The 24,700-nt window shown below is 45.1% G+C and overlaps 1 protein-coding gene across 5 annotated transcripts in view; it reads right to left on the reverse strand.

Moving 5' to 3' along the window:
* The window catches only part of LOC128324506 (receptor-type tyrosine-protein phosphatase V-like), a 108,860-nt gene that overhangs the window by 73,997 nt on the left and 10,163 nt on the right, over positions 1-24,700 (reverse strand). For 2 of the 5 annotated variants that reach the window (XM_053249165.1, XM_053249164.1), the window contains exons 1-2: positions 15,310-15,817; positions 6,766-6,832 (exon numbers count right to left, since the gene is read on the reverse strand). In XM_053249165.1, coding sequence (XP_053105140.1) covers positions 6,766-6,832; positions 15,310-15,384 — 142 coding nt within the window. In that variant the 5' untranslated portion in view covers positions 15,385-15,817. Of the gene's footprint in view, positions 1-6,765; positions 6,833-15,309; positions 15,818-24,700 lie in introns of those variants that run through there. The other 3 variants (XM_053249167.1, XM_053249166.1, XM_053249163.1) reach the window with 2 other exon arrangements.

Raw genomic sequence — 24,700 nt, forward strand, 5'->3', positions numbered from 1 at the left:
ATTGCAATCCTGAGAAAGCAAGGTGCAGAGTTTCTTGGGAAATTATTCTTTTCAAAGGTGATTGAAAATACACATTTCCCACGGAACTCCTAGCCTTTCTGGGGTCTGCAGGGTTTGGGCGGTGGGGAGAAAGACCTCTTCTAGAACTTTTGAAAGATCAGCCATACATCACAGCTGCTAAACCTACCTCTCCTCCAACCCAGTAAAGTAAGTATAGCAAAAGAGATTGGGGGTGGGGGGGATGCAAGCCTCAGCTCCAAACCAAAACAGCTTTCAATCATGTTGAATCAGGCTGCTCCCTGAAATGCTGATTCACACTGGGGAGCCCTTGAAACACTGAGACAGGCTCTGAATTGAATCCTGCCTCACACACACACACACACCACACACATACACCATTCTCTATAGCAGAGTCCTCTCTATAACCATGTCTCTTCCAGCTCCTCAGGCAGGGACTCACCTTAACAATTTACATAAGGCATTCCTAAACCTACAACACCCACCCAACAAAGAAGAAAATAAAACTGACAAGGCCAGATTGGTATCCAGGAATAATCCATGATGGTATGGACCCAGAAGAGTAAGTGACTTCTTGTTACCTACAGCTTGCAGCTAGAACCTCTCCAACATATCATCAATGACCTAAAGTCTATCCTAGACAATGACATGTCCCTTTCATACGTCTTGGATAGTAGACCTTGCTTAAAGACACCTAAGCTAACATGCACAGCAATGATAGGCCACCTTACAGAGAAGTAAGGTCTGAGCAATCAGACCCTGCAGCAAACCAAGATGCCAAATTAGCCCTCGTATCCATCCAGGCAGCAGTAGTACAGGACCTTCCAACATTAGCTGGAACCTTCAACTAATTAGTTGACTAATTAGTTGGAACCTTCAACTAAGCAGTACAGGACCTTCCAGCCATACCATTCACCTGCTCATCTCCCAACGTGATAAATGCCACTACCAGTCAACAATGCCCTTCTCCTGCCTACATAGGACAAACAGGCCAGGCTCTGAGCAAGATTATAAATGGACACAAATGTGACATTTAAAAATGGCAGTACTGATAAACGAGTAGGAAAACATTTCAGGCTCCCAGGACACAATGCTGCTGATCTGAAAATCACTGTTTTTCAAAGGGAGACTCTCCAGTGTGACGTTGCAGATCTACAGTTTTTCAGTAAATTTGATTCTATTCATTCTGGCCTCAACAGAGCCAATGACTTCTCTTTCCCAGGACAAGTATTAAATTAGCATAGCAAAGCTAGGAAAATTGAGTTGTCACCTCCTGTTACTGCTGTGGTGAACAGTCACTATGCTGCTCATTGTGTATGCATCATTTGAGCTTAGCATTAAAATGTGGCAGACTGCACCTCTTCCTTTTCATGGCCCTTTGACCCCACTGTTTACATTTTTCTCCTACCTTGCAGACTGAGAACACTGAATGCATCTGAAAAAGTGAGAAGTGGCACTATTCAACAAAAGCTTATGCCACAATAAATTTGTTAGTCTTTAAGATACTGTTTACTGGACTCTTTGCCCTTTTGCCTGGGACTTCTACACACAGCAGGATTTACCTTGAGTTCATGGGGGGGGGGCTATACCACACACTCAAAGTTGTCCAAAAACCCCTGCACAAATACCCTGGATATAAATCGAGTGACATTCTAACATGCAGTGAAAAACCCAAATTGTGTGTGAACTGCTCACCGATAACTCACAGGGACCTTGGGGTAAATCTAGCCAATATGTGAACGCACCCCCTCCATTCTGGAGGAGATAAGAGTTAAACGGCTTCAAAAGCCCCATGTGAAAAGCTACATGGTAGGCTTTGTTATGCAGGAGGTGAGACACCTTGAATTATCTAGTTAATTCAAAAAGTGTGTGTGTGTGGGGGGGGAATGGTAAAATGTGCCATCGAGTCAGTGTCGACTCCTGGCAACCACAGAGCCCTGTGGTTTTATTTTGGTAGAAAGCAAAGCAATTTAACTCATCAGCAGTTTAAGACAGACCCTGGCCTGTTTCCAGGCCACTGTGGAGAAGTATCTTAGGACTGAAGCATTAATAAGTTGCTAGGATTTGTTAATTTCTTTTCGGAAAGAAAGACCTTCTTTAGTGCTCTACAAATGTATTAGAAGGTGTTTTCCAAATTAGACCCTGCAATGGGATCATGTCATATCTCAGAAGTGTGCTTCCACACTTCCTGTGTTGTGACATCGCAGTCCCTACGTGGACAACAAGGTGCCTTCACATTTCCTATGACTTGTTTTGAATTTAATCGCTGCGATACAGAGCTAGGACATCATATATGCGGCGTGGAAAAGTTGCTGATTTTTTCAGGTTGTTAGTTTCCACGAGACTGCTCCCCCTGCTGTTTACACTTCAAGCGACTTGCCTGAATTGAGACATATTGCTGCTGTCGAGCAGCTAGTTTGAAAAGCACCGAAGTGCATCTAATTTTCTGTTTGCCAGCAATATCTTTTTAATGTCTGTGCTACTTTCATCCTACATGTTTATATGTGATTGTTGCTAATGTATTCTTGTCAGGCTGTGTGGAATTCACCTAGTTAGAAATTCTGACTACTGCAATTAATGATTGTTCACACATTAATGCAGGTTAATTAGTACTGACAGAAAGCTCAAGGAAGTTCCAGATCTCTACAGATCCTCTGCAACTCCCCTCGTTAATAGAATTTGGGTTCACCTGGAGGTTTTTCACACATGGCTTTATGCCTCAGGGTATCTGAAGAGCGAATCTGCTTCGCAGCAGATTTGCAAGATGCTTACTTCAGGGATTAAATTACATAGCTGTGGGCTCCTCCTGCACTTCCTGCGATCTTCCTCCTATGTGCGTTCCCACTGTTTGTTTCAATTTTTCCCCTCCAACCAATCACATCCCAGGAGGAGGCACGAGATGCCTTCCTTCAGTATTACTTTTTTTTTTAGTTTGACAGCCGGATGCAGGGGTGTAACTACTATTAGGCAAGGGGAGGTGGCTGCCTGGGGCCCCCCACGCCTCAAGGGGCCCCCCAGAGGCAAGTCACATAACTATATATTGTGAAGTGTGTGTGTGTGTGTGTGTGTGTGTATCAGCGAGGGGCCCATTTTAAAATTTTGTCTCTGGGCCCACTCCAGCCTTGTTACGCCCCTGGCCGGATGACTGCAAAAGTGTCAAGTCAAAGCAACAGAATTTAACCCCAACCTGCAGTCTCCATTGTTAAGCTTCCAGACATCTGCATATCCAAACATCTGCATATGTCAGCTGTGTTGCTATGGTGACCAACCTTTGAAGACACACATTTTGCTTGTGCTTGAGTTTAACTCAGGAATTCCTCCTTCTCCCCTCCCAGACTCCATATAATTGCATCAATCTGCCACAACCCGTCCCCCTGCCCCCAGACCCCAGTGCTTGCAATTGCAAATCACTCAAAGAACACACCAGACTGAGCTATCAAACTCTCCTTTGCTGACACTTGGGTGGATTTATGGAAATCCACCCAGCAGACATTTTTTTAAAAACACACACGAAAATGTGAGTAAGGCAAATTGTTGGCAATAGCCGCTCCGCACATCAAAGGAAAAATCGAGTTTTTTTTCAAAAGCCACTGGAAATACAGGATTTTAAAAAGCCGGACATACTTCAGGCTAAGCCAGAATGCCCAATCACACTTTGAGAGGAAACAGAGTCATGTCTGTACTGATCCATGATATGTCAGGGTAAATACTACTACTATGTGGACTGGCACACTCCAGTCCCTCCAGAGTGGATTTTAACCCTCCTGGCAGGGGTAAGGGAAGGAAGAATGACTTTGACCAGTCCTTTTGGGGACTTTCCACACAATCTTTCCCCTCCATAATAAATGGACATTTGTTTCCCTGTGTTACATACATGATGAATATCTATCTCAAGGGCAGCACATTTGGATTGTGGGAATATCACATTTCCCAATGTTTCAAGTGGTGTTTGCTTTCATTCAAGAATCAAGCAGGAGTTATATAATATTTTTTTTATTATTAGAGACCTTCCTGCTCCTGCTCCATGCTGTAATTAGGGATGTGCACAGAACTGTTCAGTGCTCCATTCTAGGTTCTGTGGACAGGCATTCAAGCTGGTTTGAAGGTGGGTGCTGGAGGATAATTTTAAAGGCAGGGGAGGGTGCCCTTCACTGCCCACCACATTTCCCCCTCTGGTGCTGTATATTCAAAAGTTCTGGCGGGGCAGCAGAGTACCTCCCTGCTGTCCTGTTGTTTCCTTGGACTGGATTGCGTATGCAGCGTGTGCACACGTTCGAAGTGCGCATGTGCCCCTGGGACTTCCAGTCACTTCTGGTCAGAGGAAGCAACTAGTCGGCAGGGAGATACACTGCTGCCCTGCCAGACTGTTTGAATACACAGTGCTGGAGGGGGAAATGTGGTGGGAGGGGGTAAGAGCACCTTTCCCTGCCCTTAAAATTATCCCCCGCCTGCCTTCGGACCAGCAGGCGCCAGTTCCGTGAACATCCCTAGCTGTAATCCCAAGCACTTCCTAGTACAGTAGCTGTCCCTCTAACTGAGTCTACCCTCTGTGTTACTGAGTTATTGTTCCTATCTGCTGCCCCATCTCTGCTACTTAGTTCCACATACATTGATACATGCAGGTTCTCAGAATGCAATATTTTATATCTAGATGAAATGAATATACTTGTTCTGTATATTACTTTTGTAGCAATATTGGCTGGAAAAAAATAGTAATCCAGAATGCCCAGCCTCATCAGCTATGCTTTCCAGATGGAACAAAGTCTTTGTATCTGAAATCTGAAACATCTATTGAAAACACATTTTTCTGTACTAGGTCGGTTGAATTTCTTGCCAATTAAGGTCGGGGGACTTGGCTAATCAAGTTCATTAGATTTGTCAATAATGTTCCTGGTACTGTAGTTCTGTTCGATTGATTGATTGATTGATTGATAGTTCTGTTCTGTGTGGAAATTGGAAATCACAATACACCGAAGAACTTCCTTCCTTAGTGAGGAAGAAGAGTTATCTAAGTGAGTTACTTACTACTGAATGTATAATTACTTCCTGGATCTTTGTTTAGAGAAGTAGCTAATCTGTTCTCACTGGCTGACATCCAGACTAATGCAACACTTGTTCTGGCAATACTGCATTAAGAAAGGGGGCACTTCTCATCGACCTCCCCTTTGCTCTGAAATCCCCTGTGCCTGCTGAAAATATGTCCCCAAGGGCTGAGCAATCTTCAGGAACATATTTTCAGCAGGCACAGAAGATTTCAGAGCAAAGGGGAGATCAATGAAAAGTGCCCCTCCCCTCTAGCACCTGCACAGCATTAGCAGCACAAATGTTGCATTAATCAGGATATCATCCACTGTCTTAATTTGCTCTTATTGATAATTGTGTTATTAAAAAGAAGTCAACAAAACATGTCTTCCTCTTTCTTTGGTGTTGTCCTCTTTCACATTTAGGAAGTGAAAAAGAAATCTGAAATGGAATAGAAATCTGAACAAAATCTGAAAAACTGTTTAGAAAACTCAGGGAAGACAAGCTTTCCCTTAAAACAGAAATCTAGTTGTAAGATTTTGTTGCTTGGGGAAATACTCCCACCCAATGTTATCAGTCACAGATTACTACAGGTTATGGTAGAAACACGTGGGGAATGTGGAGAAGCTTTACTAGGTCAAAAAGCCTCCAGCCTTTATCACACATTAGAATATATTGAAGAAAATCACACACTTGCACAAATAAAGATGACCAAGCAACCACATGGCAACCACAGCTTATCACGTCATGAGCTGTATGCATCCAATATTACTGTAAGGGAAGAGGCAGTAGCAGAAATGTCACAAACACCTATAGGATATATAGATAGGGCTAGCATCATGTAGCACATCCAAGGCCATTGTGGCTGGGGGTGATGAGAGCTGTAGTCAGCAACATCTGGGGACCCACATCTGAGAAGCCCGATATAGCAAATAGAGACAGTCTTGGACTGAGAAGAACTAGTTTCAAATCACCACTCAGCCATAAACTTCACTGGATGGCCTTGGGACAGCAGTTCTTTCTCAGTCCAGGGTTGTTCCATGGATTAGACTGTATGTTGCTCTGAACTTCTTGCAGAAATAGCAAGATAAACATATCTATCTATCTATCTATCTATCTATCTGAGAGACCAGAAGCAACACAATTCTCCACTTCAGTGACTACTGTTTTGTGAACTTTTTTGGTTTTTAAAGCTTTTTGGAGGATTTTTAAAAATAGCATCTTTATTTCTCTCTTAAAATAAGATAATTCAGTGGAGGGTATGCTGGAGGACTCCTGATCTGTAAAATTCATGTGTGAAAGTGCACAACCCCCCCCCCTTTTTTTTTTAACTTAGTGAAAGGCCTTCTGCACTCCCAGCAATCCTAGTATCATTTTGTGAACTTTTTGTTTCAGGGTTTATTTGTTTTTTAAGTTTAGTACAGCTCTGGCTGTCCCTTCTCATGTCCCTTCCATGAAAGCCAGGTAAGAAGAAAATTCAATCCTGTTACCTCCCTTTCCCTTCAAGAAAGGTAGTTAGGAAGGAAGGGAATATCTTTCCACATCTTCCTCACACTTTCTTCCTCTCCCTGCCTCAGAGCTGACTCCTGGGAATATGTCTGGTTCCAAAATTGCTTGCACCTATGATGAGTTTGATAACACACAGCTAGAGTGGTTATTCCAGTGATATTCCAGATACTTCCCCCTGGCTAGGAACTCCTTGAGGAAGAAGGGAAGCAAACTCACCGTTCTCATCAGACACTTCTTCTGTTGTTGAATTCCTTTGCCAGTTGGTTTCGTTGCATCTGTCATCCTATGAGATTGAAATAAAGATCCTCAGTGGGTTCATGACAGAGCCAAGGCCCAGAGAAAAGGAGTATCTCTGTTCTGCAATATGAGCAGAGAGAGAAGTAGCATCTCTATCTTTCCTACATCATATTTTTCTCCAATGACTAAAGCAGAAGTTTCCAACTCCTGACTAGGCACAGAAATGTTTTTTAAAACTCCATGACACCCAGGAATTGTCCACCCAACAACGTTCTGTAGGATTGATTTAGCACTGCAGAGTTAAACCAAGTAGAGAGAAAGGCAGTGCAAGCAAGAGGCATGTCACAGAAGGTTTTTGCACGAGAATTGCTCTTTCACCTATACCAAACTTGCTACTTCCTGCTGTATGAAATAACAGGAATCAGCAAGTGGATGAGTAGACCCTCCAATTCTAGGAGCACCGAACTGGTTCCGTGGACCGGCATTCAAGCTGGTTCAAAGGTGGGGGGGATAACTTTAAAGGGGTGTGTGCTCTTACCCCTTCCACCACGTTTCCCCTGCCAGCACTGTGTATTCAAACAGTCCGGTGGGACAGCAGCATACCTCCCTGCCACCCCATTGCTTCCTTGGACTGGAACATCTGGACACTTCTGGTCCAAGGAAGCAACAGGGCAGCAGGGAGGTATGCTGCTGCCCCACCGGACTGTTTGAATATATAGCGGGCGAATGTGGCAGGAGGCCAGGTAAGAGCATCCTACCCCACCCTTAAAGTTATTCCCCCTGCCTTCGGACTGACAGGTGCCAGTTCCATGCACATCACTAACAACCACTGGCACAGCAGTAAGCTGGTAACATCTCAGTAAAGTGTCAGGACTTGAGAGCATATGCCTCTGTCGGGCATGACATGAGGCCACCTTCAGCCTCAGAGGCACGATGGCATGCGGTCTCTGTCATGAGGGCATGACATGAGGCCACCTCAGTACGTGTTGCAGGGGAGCAACAGCAAGAGAGAGGGCATGCCCTCACTTTTTGCCTGGAGACACAGAGGCATCTGGCGGGCCACTGTGTGAAACAGAATGCTGGACTGGATAGGCCTTGAGCCTGATCCAGAAGGGCTCTTTTTATGAATCTGAACCTGCCCAAGTCCAGTTCCCATGCTGAGCTACTGACAATTTACTGACTTCAAGTCGACTTTTGTAACCAGGGATTGAAGTTGGTTTGCCCAAATCGGTAAAATGTCAGCAACATGGCATGGGAATCAGATTTGGGTATGCCCAATGGGTGTGTGCTCTTATGTCCCGATATTTTACAGAAATCCCAAATTGTTATCCATTTAAAGCCAGCTGGTTGTGTTGCCAGAAAAGTTTAGTGCCTGATGGAAACACTCAGGGCCAGACTAATGTTACATGTAGTCATGTGAAACTTTCCCTTCTTATGTACTCCCTATATAAGAGGCTAGACCAGAAGGCCATGTAAGTGAACGAAAGGAAATTGTTTCAGTTTTGTAGAAAAACCTGTTTGAGTGGTTGGACCTGTATGATTTCCTCTGGGGCCTGAATACTCCTAGGCTCTGATGGACTAGAAACTAGTGACAGTCACTCAGATAAGTGTTCCATTTACATATATTGTGAACCGCCCAGGGACTTTTTTGTATGTATATAAATGTACTAAATAAGGCTTTCACAGTGCCTTGTTAGTAATACAGAAGTGAGAAGTGGTCTGCTGTATACTCCTGTTCTCACATAACCAAAAGAAGCCTCACATACCTAGAGGTTTAAGTGATGGAGGGGCTGCTTAACCCTTTCCTTTCTCCTTTGGCCATTTTTCCACCTGTGGGACCTCTTGAAAAGAAAAATTATTGGAAGGGGGAAGGGTTAGGCAGGCTCTCTCCACTGCTGCACCTCAACTTAAACTTGCAGCCCCTGGGAGCTAAAAGGAAAAATAATGTGGGCAGGGGAAGTTACACACACACACACACACACACACACACACACACACACACACACACTCATATGAAAAAATCAGCTCAGGCTACATCAAAATGACAAGACATAGAATGAAGGGATGGCAATGTTGGAAAGGATAGGAGGAAATGGTCTGTGGAGATTTTTTTCCTCCTTACATACATCTAGGTGCTTTCCAGATTAGACCCTGCAACAGGGTCATGACGAATCTCTGAAGTGTGTTTCCATACTTCCTGTGTTGTGACACCACAGTCCCTACGCTGACAGCAGGGTGCCATTCATATTTCCAATGCCTTGTTTCGAATTTAATCGCTGCAATATAGTGCTATAACGTCGTATATCCAGGGTATAAAGGTTGCTGGCTTTGGGGGGTTAGTTTTCATGAGACTGCTCCCTCTGCTGGGCGCTTTCCTATTTATGTTTTTAATGTGATTTGCCTGAACGGAAGCATTTTGCCGCTGTTGAGCTTCTAATCTGGAAAGCGCCTTAGTATCAGGTTAAACTTAAGCCCTGCCCCAGCAGGTAAGTCCCCCATTGCAGTTACTGTATTTTACGGATTATCAGACGCTACAGACTATAAGACGCACCTTAAATTTTCATCCAGTTTTTGAGTTTTCGAGCTTTCCTTCTCCATCTCCCCTCCAAGCCCTCCCACCAAGCCCCGCTCTGTCCTTTCCCTCCTGCCAGCAGCAGCGAGCCCACGTTGGTGACCCGCAGCGGCAGCGGCTGCTGCTAGTTGTTGCTCGGGACCTCCTTCACCTTGTGCCTCCGGCGGCTCCTACGGGCTGGCGCTCGCCTGGGTGGGCTCGTGCCATCCCTTTCCAGGCTTGGCTGCAAAAGGCTTTAAGAAGCCTTTTTAAGCCTTTTGCAGCCAAGCAGGGAAAGGGGCATCAGGGAGGTATCCTGCCGCCGGATTTTGGAAAGGAGCCCAGCGGAAAAGGGGCGGCAGGGACCTCCCTGCCGCCCCCTTCCCCGCTGGGCTCCTTTCCAATATCCGGCGGCAGGATACCTCCCTGCCGCCCCTTTCCCTGCTTGGCTGCAAAAGGCTTTAAGAAGCCTTTTGCAGCCAAGCCTGGAAAGGGGCGGCAGGGAGGTATCCTGCCGCCTGATTTCTAAAAGGAGCCCAGCGGGGAAGGGGGCAGCAGGGAAGTATCCTGCCGCCCAATTTGAACAGAACAAGGAGAAAGGTGCGGCAGGGAGGTATCCTGCCGCCCGATTTGTAAAGGAAATACGGCGATGGAGTGGGGAGAGCGCGGGAGGGGTAAGTAAACCCTCCCCCGCCCTTAATGGACACCCCACCCCAATCCTTCCGAACCCTTCCTCCTCCTCTTCCTCCCCCTCTCTTTCCCGACAAGCCCTAAACTTTCAACTTCTCCCCGGCCAATCGGAGTATAAGACGCACCTGAATTTGGGGGGATATTTTTCAAGGGAAAAAGTGCGTCTTATACTCCGTAAAATACAGTATAAGATAATTGGTGACATCCTGACTAAGAAAGCACCACTGCAGCAATAGGATCAAAATAACAGCACCGCCAGACTAACTGCACCATTGCTTGAGAAGAAGTGATTATTACCTCCCTTTCCAGAAAGCCAACTTTGCCACCTGAAAACATATCCTTGAGAGCTAGTGTGCTGAAAGAACTAGTGTGCTGAAAGATGACAAGCTTTTTATACATTGGTTCTGATGCTACTTTCTCTATGGGAAAACCCCTACTAAAATAAAAACAGACTTATTTATTCATCTGGACATTTATATACTGCTTTTCAGTTTGCTTCCAAACACCCAATAAGGTTGTTCTCATGACCTTGGAAGCAAGGTTGGGGAGTGCTGGCAAGTGGGGGGGGGGAGCAGGAAAGTTCCTGCCTAGACAAGTGACAGCCATCTTGGGATCTGCCATGCCACATGCTCACACGAGCAGTGCCATGGTGAAGTCTTGAGCTTAGGAGAGTAGAGCTGGTCTTGTGGTAGCAAACATGACTTGTCCCCTTAGCTAAGCAGGATCCACCCTGGCTGCATATGAAAGGGAGACTAGAAGTGTGAGTACTGGAAGAGATTCTCCTCAGGAGATGGAGCCGCTCTGGGAAGAGCAGAAGGTTCCAAGTTCCCTGCCTGGCAGAATCTCCAAGACAGAGCTGAGAGAGATTCCTGCCTGGAACCTTGGAGAAGCTGCTGCCAGTCTGTGAAGACAATACTGAGCTAGATAGACCAAGGGTCTGACTAGTATATGGCAGCTTCCTATGTTCCTATGTTCCTGAGCTGGGACCGGGAAGAGGAAATCCTCCCACATCCCAATGTGCCCCATGAGAGCAGCTAGGCTTGCCAGCCATTCTTTGTTTCAAAGAACAATTCTTTGTTTAGCATTAACATATACCTGTCCTTTTTCGAGTTAATAAAGAACACAGTTTGTTCTATATTTTCAGCACTGATCAGTGATCACTGCAGTCACTGACCAGAGATCACTGCAGTCAGCACTGGTATTTTCAGACCAGTCACTGACTGCAGTGCACACATAAGGAAGAGGCTGACTTCATGTTGCAGGCCTTTAGAAAGCTGTCTTCTTCAGCCCTGCAGGCTGGATAGCAGATTGCTCTCTGGTACTACAACTCCCATGATGAAGCTTGTTTTTGGAGCCAAAAGCTTACGTTTGCCCCTGCAGGCGATTGGAGGAGGCTGAGCCTTGTGGAACAGAGAGCAGCCAGGCCTGTGAAGGTGTGGCCCATTCTGCAAGAGTCCCTCCCTAGAGTTGAGCAGCCTGTCTGTCACTAAGGCTTCTTCTTCTTCCACCCAATCTTCAGCCAAAAAAAAAAAAAAAAGGCAGACAAAGAATGTGAAGAATAGGAAAAGGAGTTATGTTGGTTGTCTAAAGTGCATGATAATGCTTTGAAAGCTCATTGCAATATATGCAACAGAGCCTTTTTCGTTTCCCACGGTGGAGTGTATGAAGTGAAACAGCATGAAGCTGGGTGCTTTCCAGCCTAGCTGCTCATAAGCAGCAAAATGCCTCTGTTCAGGCAAGTCGCATTCAAAATGTAAACAGCAGGGGGAGCAGTCTCACAGCAACTAACAGCCTGCGAAAAAACAGCAACTTTTGACACCCTAGGTCTATTTCGCAGTGATTAAATTCGAGACAAGGTACTGGAAATGTGAACAGCACTCTGCTGTCCGAGTAGGGACTGCGGTGTCACGATGCAGGAAGTGTGGAAGCACATTTCCGAGATACGTCCTGACCCCATTGTAGGGTCTGCATATTGCCCTGGAGAAGGTCAAATTTGCAACATTCAAATGAGGGGTCAAAATCAAGACATATCCAAGTTCCTAATTAATGAAAGTTCATCATAAGTCAATAAAGTATCTCTTTTTATAATCCCTTGTAGTTGTACCAGTTAAATGAAAGAATGAAAGAGATTTGAGAGGCTCTCTCTGGTAACAAAGCTAGTCGCACTGTGTATGAAAAAATGTTAAGAACACTAGTATTTCTTCTTCGTTGCTAATTTGTGTATATTGCTGAGCCTTGGTGGTTGCAACAAACTCCCTTGTTTTATTTATTCATTAAAACTTTTGTACCCCACCTCTCTAGCAAGCTATTCAAGGCAGCTTATAATACCAAAATTGTACAAATATTAAGTCACCAAAAATATTGCAAGGAGTAATAAAAAATGCTTATGGAAAAGAAGAGATGCAAAAGAAAGGGCAAAAAGCAACTTTAATTTAACCTGCTATTTGCTTTAAATGGATTGAGACTGTATTGTTATCAGCTATGTTGTTTTCTTATAATGCTGCTTTTCAAAAGTACTATTGTTTATTATGGGTTAGCATCCAGACAAAGTTACTCATGAGAAGCACCACTGAAATAACTGAATTATCTTTAATACCTTAAGACCGATAGGTTTCAATGGAACTTAGCTATGGCTAACTTAATCTGAATGCTACCTAACAAATTGCTTAGAAAAGCAGTATATAAATATATTAGATAAATTTAATACATTAATACATTACACTACTAATACATCATGGTTCATGTTCAGACACATAATGTCATTTTATTAAGGATTTACAGTCAAGCTGTTCTCGTGTGCAGCGTAACCCAGGCTAGGGATGCCAAGCTTGGGTTAGCCTGTGTGTGAGAACCGCCAGGATCCGGCCGGATCCCTGCGGGGCAGCACCGCCTAGCGAGTGCTCCCTTAACCCCAGCCACCTGCTCATACACAAGCATGGGCTGCTTCCAGCCTGGCCTCGCACAGAGACTGGAGCCTAGAGTGCCCATCTCTCAGGGGAATTCCCCAATGCATCATAGTGCATTGTGGGATTCCTAGAGGCTGGGACACTTCATCCCGGCCTCTGGAGCTGCGTGCTGCACCATGCAGTGCTGCTCATCTGGGAGCGCAGTCCGTGCTCCGAGGAACACAAAATCGCTTGTCTGGGGGGAAGGTGAGTTTAAGCAGCCTTCCTCCCGCTACCCTGCCCCACTGCTCCACCTGCCCAGTCATGTCAACAGCCTCAATGTGTTCTTTATTTTGGAGCTCTTCAGGTGGCAAGCCTAGGAGCAGCAGAGGTGTGGCTGCTCTCAATAGAGCAACTGCTCTACTTGGCACAGCCACTCCTTTCCCCCTGGCTCGCTGCTCAAAATGGTGGTGGGCCCAGGGGAAGCCCAGCTACCCAGTGACGATCACCCACACGATCACCTGCTGAGGCAGAGCGAACCATTGGTTCACTCTACCTCGATAAAAAGCTAGGTAGAAAAGGTAGGCTATCCAGGCCTGGAGTAGCCGGGAGCGGAGGGTGCTCTAGATCAGGGATTCTCAACGTTGGGTCCCCAGATGTTATTGGACTTCAATTCCCATAATCCCTAGCCCCAGTGACCTTTGGTTGGGGGTTATGGGATTTGAAGTCCAATAACATCTGGGGACCCATCGTTGAGAATCCCTGCTCTAGATGACATGAACTACCTGGGCAGCTTGGGTCGTGAGAACGACCTCAACATGGTACACAAGTTTGAAAACAGCAAAAAATATCAGTTAAAAAACCAAACAGCAGAAAACAGAACTCGCCACAATTCTTATCCTAGCTCATAGGCCTAGTGAAACAGGGAGGCCTTCTTCAGCCTCATGAAAACTGCAGCCGAGGAGGTCAGGCCAGCCTCACACAGAGCTGGGAGCCCGATGGACTGGCCACAGTGGCAGAGAAGGCCATTTCCTGAGTCCACACCAGCTGCACCTCAGCAAGTGAAGGAACCTGGAATTAGTGCTACAAGTTTACCTCTTTGGGATTTTGGCATGCAAATGTTGGTAGGTAAGCCACACATTTGGAATAGCATGCCATGTGATTCTAGAATGGCATTTTGGAATTTGCAAGGCGATGGAAGACCTACGCTAGCCCTAGGTCTCACTGTGGCTGTAACAAGATTCTTGTGGCATAAAGGAAGTGATGAGGCTCACCAGGAAGTTTTCCACAACCGGCTTTTAGCCCACATCTCTTCTGGAAAGGAGCGGGTGCATTCACACATTGGGCAAATTCACCCCAAAGTCCCTGCGAGCTATCAGGGAGCACTTCACACACGATTCGGGTTTTTCACTGCTCGTTAGAGTGCAACCAATTTATAACAGAGGTTAAAAAAACACACCATTTTTTTGCATCGGGTTTTTTGGATAGTGTTGAGTCCACAGTAAAGCTTTGCAGAAAATTTGCAGTAAAGCCTGCTATGTGGAGAACTCCCAGGAAAGGCTCCTCTTGGCGCCTGAGGGAAGTTTAATCCGCCTGCCTGAGCTATCCTTGCATTTTCTGAGGGCCAGCTCACAAAAACAAGGCAAAAGATTAGGGAGTAACAGCTCTGAATGTGTTGTGAGGGCAGGCCTGTCCTTTGCTGGCAGCAGGTCACAGAGTTATGTCTGTGTCATTACGGTGTCTCAGCCTGACTAGTGTTCATTTGTTCAAGCCACAAAAGCACAAATAAGCCCAGAGGGGGAGGCAGGAAACATCCCAAGTAGAACCAGACTTGCAGGGATTTAAGGACAATGATGCACATAAATTCCAGCATTTCCACCAAACCCGGCATCCAGATTGGGAACTCAGCATGTTTTTGAGTCAATGAGGCTTCCTGAGACAAACGTGTGAGCAGGGGTTGGATACATTACAAATTTGGAGTTTGCCATGAGAAACGGACCTCTCTCTCCACTCTTTCTACAGCCACACGCAGGCATTCTATGGGGCTTTGCACCTCCTTGGGATCCAGAGCCCTGCAGCAAACTCCCATGCACCAAGAGGGGAAGTACTATCCTTCACTGTTCAGCCACTGCCTCAGTGCAGGGCTTTGTGGTCTAGGAGAGGCTGGGGAGAGACAGCGGGGAGAGCCAGACTGCTGTAATGGGTAATGGTACTAATTCAGTGCAGCTGTGTGGCCAGCAGGCAGGAATGCTGTCATCCCGCAATGGAGCAGGGGTATGGCTTCAACTCGAAGCCAGCATCCACCAGCAAGAAGAAGAAGAAGAAGAAGAAGAAGAAGAAGAAGAAGAAGAAGAAGAAGAAGAAGAAGAAGCTACAGTGGAGGAGACTTGGACTTACCTTGGCCAGGGTCTGCAGGTGTGCCAGCAGCAAAGGTGCCCAAACCATGGGCAGCAGCAGCAGGAGCAGCAGCATCGGGGACCAGAAAGGCTGAGGAGAGGAAGAAGCAGGCGGGGAAGAAACAGCAAGTTAGTCCATTTCTACAGGCAGCTGCCCTCAGCCAGCTGTCCCTACGGCAACTCCTGCAGACTTCGTGGGTGACATCAGGGCAGTGGCATGCAGGATGCCAGGGGCACCAGCCAGTTTGCTGGGGATTTCAAAGGTGTCTGTGAGAGTCTGTGCATATGTTTGATCCTGAGATAATGTGAAGGGGTGTGTGTGTGTGTGAGAGAGAGAGCGCACTCCTTTTAGTGTGGGGGAACACATCCACCGCTCACTCTGTGTGTGCGACTGTACGTGTGTGGCTCTGTGCATGTGTGTGAGCAAGCCTTGCCTGCGGTGTTCCTCCATGTGGGAGTGTCTGTTTCGAATGGGTGTGTGGCTTAAAGAGGCTGTCTTGGGTCTTGCCTGTATTTGGAGCCATTTCTTTTGTGCTAACAACTTTGTTGAAACGAACAGAAGCTGCTAGAGAGTGACTGGTGGAAGTTTGCTTTTCTGACTCAGAGAGATAACGGAGCAAAACCTTTTCCAAGAAGTTACAAGTATCTTTGAGTAAAATGTGTGTGCCTTTCTGTGTGTCACTGTCTCCCCCCCTCACCCGCCCCAGGTCGCCTGAAGGACTGCAAGCTGCCTGCTAACAGCAACACTGCCCCCCTATAATTCTTGCTGCGTTCCAGGAAATTCAAAAGCCCTGAGATGGTCCAGAAAAGAGGCTCATTAAGGTGCTGTTTCAGCAGCCTTGAGACTTCAGGTGGAGCCAGGTCCCTAATATGAAAAACAGCTATTTCAGTGAAAAGTAGAGTATATGGATGTAGCTGATTTTCACAGCACACCAGTGAGGAGCTTGTAGTATTCCTTGGAGCATGAGGTCATTATCTGGACTCATTATGGGGTCTGGTGGAGCTACTAGATCAGCAACAACTTCTGATTCTGATCACATTTTCACATCAGGCTCTTGGCAAGCTTTGTCCCCCAAATTGATGATGCACTTGAGTTTGATCTGAGCTAACATCTGGCACGGACGATCACTCTGGTAAAGGAATATTTCAAACACTGCTGGGATTGCAAGTATTAACACCACAGAATACAGCATGCATGCAGATGGGCTATAAACTGAATTATGTACACTTCCAGCAACTTCCCCAAATTGCTTACAGGAGTTTGTTTGAGAAACAGAAACACACCCACACACCCACATGGAAGCTATGAAGTAAGAAAAGGGATGCATTTAAGTCAATGAGCAGCCTCACAAGTGAATATAAACTATGTAACATGAAAATATCTTTTAAAATCATAAGCATTCTTATATGCAGGAAATGTTTAAGGTTGTCACTATATAGGATTCAATACCTATTCAATAATATTCAATAATAATAGGGGCCATCTAAGCGATCAGCCATCACCAAGTCCCTATTATTAATGATTCAATAATAGGATTCAAAAAGTGTGCCATGAAGTTGATTTCAACTCCTGGTGACCACAGAGCCCTGTGGTTTTCTTTGGTAGTATACAGGAGGGGTTTACCATTGCCTCCTCCCATACAGTATGAGGTGATCTTGTATGAGGTATGAGTATGAGGCATCTTGCTATATCGCTGCTCCCCGATATAGTACCAGCAGGGATTTGAACCAGCAACCCTCTGCTTGTTAGTCAAGCATTTCCCTGCTGCGCCACTTAAGGTGACTTACTACAGGCATAAACCAGGCATATAATTAAATACTTTGATCTTCAAGCACACATCGGCAAAGCCTCTTGACTTAACTAAATTGGATTTCCTCTGAAACAAGGATTTCTCACTCTAGGGATTGGGGTTGGGATTATAGATATTGGTAGCTCACATATATATACTGATTTTAGCTGACTTGGCAAATTAGTATATAAAATGAGAAAACAAGGGGTTCACCAAAATCACACAGCTAGGACCAGCAATCTGAAACAAACATATATTACTTATGTGAGAAAATACACATTTATGAGAACTACTGCAGTTGAATCCCAGACTCACTCACTCAGGTCCCGCAAATGTACTTGGAGAAGCCACTGTCAGTCTACCCTACTTTACAGGATTACTATTATGACACAATGCTGCTTTTGAGCCTCTTAGTAGGAAATAAATTTAACACATTTAATGAAAATACTCCATCCATTTTCTATCCATCTCTCGTGATTTTTAAATAATTGACTGCGTAAGTTAGGCCGTGTAGCCTGTCATTTGTATTGTTAAAAGGTTCAGTTGTCTCAATCCATCACACTCTTGAAGTATCCTTCATAGTTCAGCCTCTGAAATGGGTTGTTTAATGTGTGGCCCATGAAGAAAATGCCATGCATTGTGGTGCCAGGTTCTTGACAACTGTTCTGCTACTGAAATCTTAGGTGGGCAGCTAAAACACAACATACACTGAGCTCCTAAAGACAGCCATGCACGGATGGTAGGTTGCACTGACTTGGTAATTAACAGGTTATTCAGATATGCTCTTAAATTACCATCATTCCAGATGAAAACCGAAGAACTGAAACTGTCAGGGAATACTGGTCCTTTTCAGTCCTCATATTTACCAGGGTGGTTTCCAGATAGCGAGCTTTACAATGCAAAAAGTGGTGTAAACTGCAATGTTTTGTGTGTCAGATTCAAACTGCAGTTGAAATCTGTTGTAAGCTACAATGGGGAAATACAGCTATTTTTCTGCAATGCATTTGCCACGTTATAGGGCTACAATGCAGCAACAAATTCCGAAAGAAAGCATCAGAAATGTGAATGGCATCTTGCTTAATGCGCCGGGACATTGCAAGCAATGTGGAAGCACTTAAGGGATATGTTGTGACACTGTGGTGGCGTGCGATCTGGAAAATGCCCAGGAGCAATTAAGAATATGGGGACGACAAATCATCATCTTGGAGACTGACTGTGGAGTGGATTCTCTACAGCAAGTTAATGTTAGCATATTCAACATTCTTGCTATATGCAGGATATATTGAAGTGTGTCAGCTAGGGTTTTTGTTTTACCTCTGGAGCAGGGAGAGGGAGAACATGCCGGTGAGCGGTGGCGAATATGCCCACAGGGAAGTTGTATATTGCTGTGTTTACACTAGACTGAAATCTAATTCCAGTGCATAATTGTGTGAGACAATAAGTGTGTTAAGAAATCTTTGGGTGGGCGTTATGGGTAAGATTATCTGAGTGGCTTAGTAGGAGTGGCTCTGCAACCTGTGTGACAGGACAGAGTGCAATAAACCAACACTTTCTTTCTATATCCCTCACAATAAGAGCAAGAAGCTCCTTCAGACTATACTGGCTCCCATGATTCTCAGTCTTGTGTTAAGTGTGCTCTTCTGACATTACACTGCTTATGCGAGGAGACCACTTTTGCAAGCAGTTGTTTGTGGGGATTTGCGATCTGATCTACAGTAATGTCTGTACTTGCCCTTAGAGCCATTTTATGCATTACCAGGAAGCAGGCAGTGAATGGGTGAGTATTTGCATATCCTATTTCCATGCTTTTGTACATCATGTGAAAGGAGAACTAAAGCATCTTCCTTATGTGGAGCTGCAAGTGCTCCTTGTGTATAAAAAGAACCTACTGGATCAGACCAAATGTCCATCAAATCCAGCATCTTGTTTCCCACTGTGGTCGGTTAGGGCCTCCCAGAAAGTCCACAACAGCCTTCCCATTGTTGCCCATCCCCACAACTGCTATCCATTCCATACAGTTTCTGAAGCTGAAAGTTCCAACTATGGCTAGTAGTAATTAATAGGCCAATCCTCCATGGATTTGTCTAATTCCCTTTTAAAGCCATCTAAGCGATCAGCCATCACCAAGTCCCTATTATTAATGAATTCCATGTTGTTGTTGTGAGACTGGGGTAGTTAGCTGGATGGCTCCTTTTGTTGTTGTTGGTTAAGCACTGTGCAATGGATGAGGAGTGTTACTAATAAATTACGTTGGCCAACATCGAGACTAACAAAATGCTTGTGCAGCAATGATGTGAGGGTGAGGCAATGTTTGTCACTCTCTCCAATGTTTGTCACTCTCTCCTTCCCTCTGAAGCAGACTGACCACTGAAAATATGTCCTTGAGGGCTGTGAGATCCCCAGGGGCAGCCCAGAGGGAATGGGAAAAGATGAAAAAACAATTAAGAGAGAATTAATCAACATTGCCCCTCCCACAGCCCCAGTGCTCCAGCACTTTGTTAGTCTGGATGTCAGCCTCTGACTACTCTGAATGAGCAACCCCATGATGGGTCTAGCAAAAAGCACATAAGACCCACCTGAAAGGAGGGGCTGAAGTTGACCTTTTCTGTTGCCTGATCTCCTCTTCCCTGCCAGGTTTTGTGTGCTATGCTACTGTTAAAAGAGTAGACACACTGCTAAAGAGAGAGAGACTTAATGAAGGATTTCTAGAGAGAGGTCCTGGAATGGAGCAGCCAAGACAGGAGTTGCAGAAATTCAGGATGCAAGATTTGGCCTCTCCGGTGTAACCTATTGCTGATGTCTGTGAATGTTCTATGACTTTAGGAACATAGGAAACTGCCTTATACCAAATCAGACCACTAGTCCATCTTGCTTAGTCTTGTCTACCCTGACTGGCAGCAGTTCTCCAAGGTTTTAGGCAGGAGTCTCTCCCAGCCTTACCTGGAGATGCCAGAGATTAAACCTGGTACTTCCTGCATGCAGTGCAGAAGATGCTCAACCACTGAATTATGGCCCCATCCCTATCTCTCTTCACCCAAAGCCCAACCTGTGTATTTGTATACATAAACCAAATACGACAAAGACACAGCACCAGTCTAGAGTTACTTTCTTCCAAAGCAAATCAGAATCCAAAGGGCTGCAGGCCCCTGGAACTTCTCACTGTTCAGTGGGGTGGGCCAGATGGAGGCAGGGTAACATCATGAATGTGTTATATGAAGATGTTTTTTCTTTTGCCTGTCCTGGATCTCCCACCAATCAATGTAACTGGGTGGCCACCCATTCAGTGAGAGAGGGAGCAAGTCTATGCCTGACACCTGAAAACATGAAAAGAAGATTTGTGACTCACTCATTTGGACTCTATTGATGCTTCTTTTATGGCTACGTTCAAGCTGCTCAGAGTTCCGGGGAACTTCATATTTATTACATTGTGAGTAGGAAAAACATTTCTACTTCATTGGCTGCTGTTGTGCATTGTACTGTATTGTTACCCTCCCAGATGGCCTTGGGATTGAGCAGACTAAAAAAACCCCAAACAAAAACACTTCCTCAGCAGATTAGGGCCTGATGGAAAGCAGAATAGTGGTCTCTACTTCGTTGCTGTTTACAAAATGGGAACAAAGTTTTTGCATTTCATTTCTTGGGCACAGGAGCCAAGGTTCAGATAATAACACTAGGATATTTAAAAACAAGCAAAGACTCACTTGGAGAGAGGAAGCCCAATGGCGAAGGAACTCAGGGATGTGGTTGAGCATCCTTAGTACTTGGCTCTTTCTGCTGGGTAACAGGAAGCAAAGAGGCCTGTTGCTCTTGGGGTGGGGAGGGGAGGGGGGCTGGAGCTCCTTGCCATTGGCCAGAGCAGGAGGGAGGGGGCCAGTTGGCCCCCGGATGGGAAGCTGTTTGGAAAGGCTGCTTTCCAGGCATTTGCGGTTACAGACAGCCCAGCTCAGGCTTAATGTTTCCCTTGAAATTGGGGGTTGCTGCCAGTTTTAACTCTTCATCTAGGCAGATCCTAGTCATCACAGTACATAATCAAGCTCTCTTCTGTTGTGGCTAAAATACAAGCTTGCATTATGACCCAAAAGTTACTGGAAAGAATGGCCATAGTTAAAAGAAGTGGTGGAGATGGAGGAGAAAGGCATGACATTAGCCAGAGTGTAGTTGGCAGAAGCACAGTTATCGTCTTCTGGGCAAGGTCAAGTGACCAAGTTGCATGCAGATCGAGAAATAAGAAATGAAGGCTGCTGAGCTGTGAAATAGTATGGAAACATTTGTACAATAATATGGAGCAAAGCTGACACTTTGCAGGGTAGATACTGGGTTGTCATTAGACTTTCAACAGCAGTGAAAATGCATAGCCACCATTACAGGTTGGTTGCAATAATAGCATTACTTAGGGTTTGACTCTGTTGTAGGGTTATGAAAAATCAGTTTAATTATCTTAGCCAGTTTATAAAGTTGCACATAATAATATAAACGTTTTATTGAACATACAATGAATCATACACTATCTTGAAAAGCTTGACAATGAGTGCCAGAAGATGAGACTTCAGCAAATCCATCTGCATCTCTGCAGTGCCACATTCCTGCAAATTTATTCCTTATATAACAAAGGAGTGGCAAGCTATGGGTCTGTACAAATTTATAGTGAGCAGCATCTCTTTTGGCAGCACAATTAAAACGATTAGAAAGGGTGAGCATCCACATGATCAAGATTTAGTAGCTTGCAGAAATTGTCCATAGCCCTCTTAGTCTTCCACCATTTTGATATCACCATTGATGGTGGATATGTTCCATTGTCAAAACTGGGCTCTCATAGCAGCTGATAAACTAGTTGGCAGAAATTGAGTTCAACAGCCCCTGGACATTATTTGAGAATGGCCTCAGTTCAGCTAAGTGGCCTCAGCTCATAAAATTGCCTTGGCTCAGCTAAAACCTGAAGTGGATGCAGTGCAAGAACTAAATGCAAACTAAACTTGGAGGCATTCTAGATCTCCACTGGAACCAAGAATGTTAAATGACCAAAAGGGACAGACTCCCCACCTGAAGGAAGGAATGGCCTGAGGGCAGTGTTTCGACTGTGACTAGTGATAAGAGCAAAATACCAACTTCCTGATGTGACATATTTATTGCTGCAACCTAGATTCAAGTCACATAATGAGGCTAGACAGAGTTCATTCTCCTGGGAGATGGCATACAATGCACATTTGGACAGGTGCATCCCATATAAAACAAAGGAGAATATTGGTGACTAATCTATAGACTGCACGTATATTAAACATGTTATTGAGACTTCCTTTTTGGAATTCAGCCAATTGTTGAGATAACCTTTTGTAATAATAAATCTGTTTTCAGGCTCGGACTGGCCCACAGGGCAACAGGGCATATTCCCGGTGCGCCCCACCCACGAGGCGCCCTGCACCCCACCACACTCGGCAGCAGTGAATACTCCCACGCTTAAGCAGCCATTCTGCTCGAAACCTGGCGCCCTCCCCACATACATTCCACCGCCCTCCCAGTGCTCCCAGTCTGACCCTGTCTGTTTTCCTGCTTTTGTGAAAATCCTTTTTGGCCACTTTCAAAGCTACCTCCATGTATTGCGTACCAGTCTTTTCCAAAATATTCAGGAGATGGTTGTTAATACTTTTGGAAGTGTTACATGCTTTTCAATGCTTTGCAATCGTTGATTCGCATTGGTTATTAGCCACTAGATATTGTATTTTAAATAGGCTTGTTGTAAGCCACCTTGAGCACCTCATTGAGGTGAAAAAGCAGGATGCAAAATCTTAATAAATAAATAATAGGTCCCGTTCCTATGATCAATGCTAGTTTGATGAGAGTCAAAGATTCCCACTGCCCACGTACTCCCGCACACAGCATGTCATGTGAACTCATGATTTTTTTTGCCCATCTCAGCTGGCAGTGTGCTAACCCAACATGGACCTATCCAGTTTTGTACAAATTTGGAGGTCGAGTACATGACCTGTTCCCAGGCAAATGGGGAGAACTTGTGGGGAGGCAGGCCTGCCTCCCTGCACATGATGTCCCTCCCCACTTTGCTCTGGCAAGTGGTAGAGCAAGAAGCCAAAGGAGGAAGTGCTTCAGCATCCCTCAATAGATGTGCAAAGCATTGAGGGATCCTCCCTCAGCTGGGCGGTCTTGTCGCCTGGCTCACTACTCCAGCACCAGGGCAAAAGGCCAGGGCAAAAGGGAGGCTTAGGCAGGGCGGGAGTGTCGGGATCGGGAGCATTCCCGGTGCTCCACACAAGCAGCGTAACCCAGGCTAGGCTGCCCTAGCCTGGGTTAGGCTGTTCATGAGAATAGCTTCTTGGCCTCCTGAGGCCTACCTATGGCTAGCATAAGGTGGGGGGACCAAAAGGTCAGTGTATAAAATACTTGCTGAGGAAGTATACAGCAATTTGGGAAAAGGTAATTCTAATTTTCACTTCAAAGTCATTTCAGGGAGGACCTTACATGGTCTAGTATGCCAGTCTGGATTAGGGACTCTTGATGAGGAGATGTGCATGATGGCTTTGTTTTGAGGGCAAACCTAACAGACGAAAACCTGACCTTTTCCAAATTTTGTAATGGAAGAGAAACATGCCCTTGTCTCCTATATCATCTTCAAAACCAGAGAGATTAATATGTGTAAACAACACATCTTTGCTTTATTTTCTGTTTTGCTTCTTTCCTGTTTATTAAATATTTATATTTAAATGTATTTTGTCCTGGGGTCCAAGGAACCGAACTTATACATCTGACATTACACAATTTTATATTTCAAAATGAGTTTCATATTCAGAGTTGACAGCTGGGTGTCTAAAATCCAAAAGCCTAACTGAACATCTAATGGACCATCATGGCTAGCTGGATTTCTGGGTGTATGTAGTCCTATGTAGAGAACATTGGCCTGTTCAAAAATTCAGGCAAGACTTAGTTTTTTGGTGGGGGGGCAAGAAGATTTGAGCCAGACCAGTTCAGGTTGGAGATCCATCTGCACAGGAACATAGGAAGCAGCCATATACTGAGTCAAACCATTGGTCCATCTAGGTCAATATTGTCTACACAGACTAGCAGTGGCTTCTCCAAGGTTTTTAACATTGTCTAGCATTGGCCAATCAGATGCCTTCCAAGGTTTGCAAGTAGGACATTGAAGTAGGGCTTGCAAATAGGACATGATGGAGAAAAATGTTGTGTCTCATCTGTCCTTATCATAGGAACATAGCGTAGCAACATAGGAATCTGTTTTATATACAGTCATGCCCTTGGTCCATCTAGCTTAGTATTGTTTACACTGACCGGCAGCAGCTTTCCAAGGTTTCAGGCAGGAGTCTTTCCCAGCCCTACCTGGAGAGATGCCAGGGATTGAACCTGGGACCTTCTATATACAAAGCAGATGATCTACTACGGTGCTACAGCTCAAGTCCCATTCAGCTGCTGGCAACTTACTGACTCTAAATATGGAGCCACCACATTCTTAGTCCTTTGACGGACTAAGACACATTATTATTAGGCACATTAATGTGTCCAATACCAACCTTGTAAATCATCCATGCTAATAGACATCACTACACCTATGCAATGAAAGGCATACATTAATTATAG

The sequence above is a fragment of the Hemicordylus capensis genome, chromosome 4 (genome assembly GCF_027244095.1).
Source record: "Hemicordylus capensis ecotype Gifberg chromosome 4, rHemCap1.1.pri, whole genome shotgun sequence".
Classification (NCBI taxonomy): Eukaryota; Metazoa; Chordata; class Lepidosauria; order Squamata; family Cordylidae; genus Hemicordylus; species Hemicordylus capensis.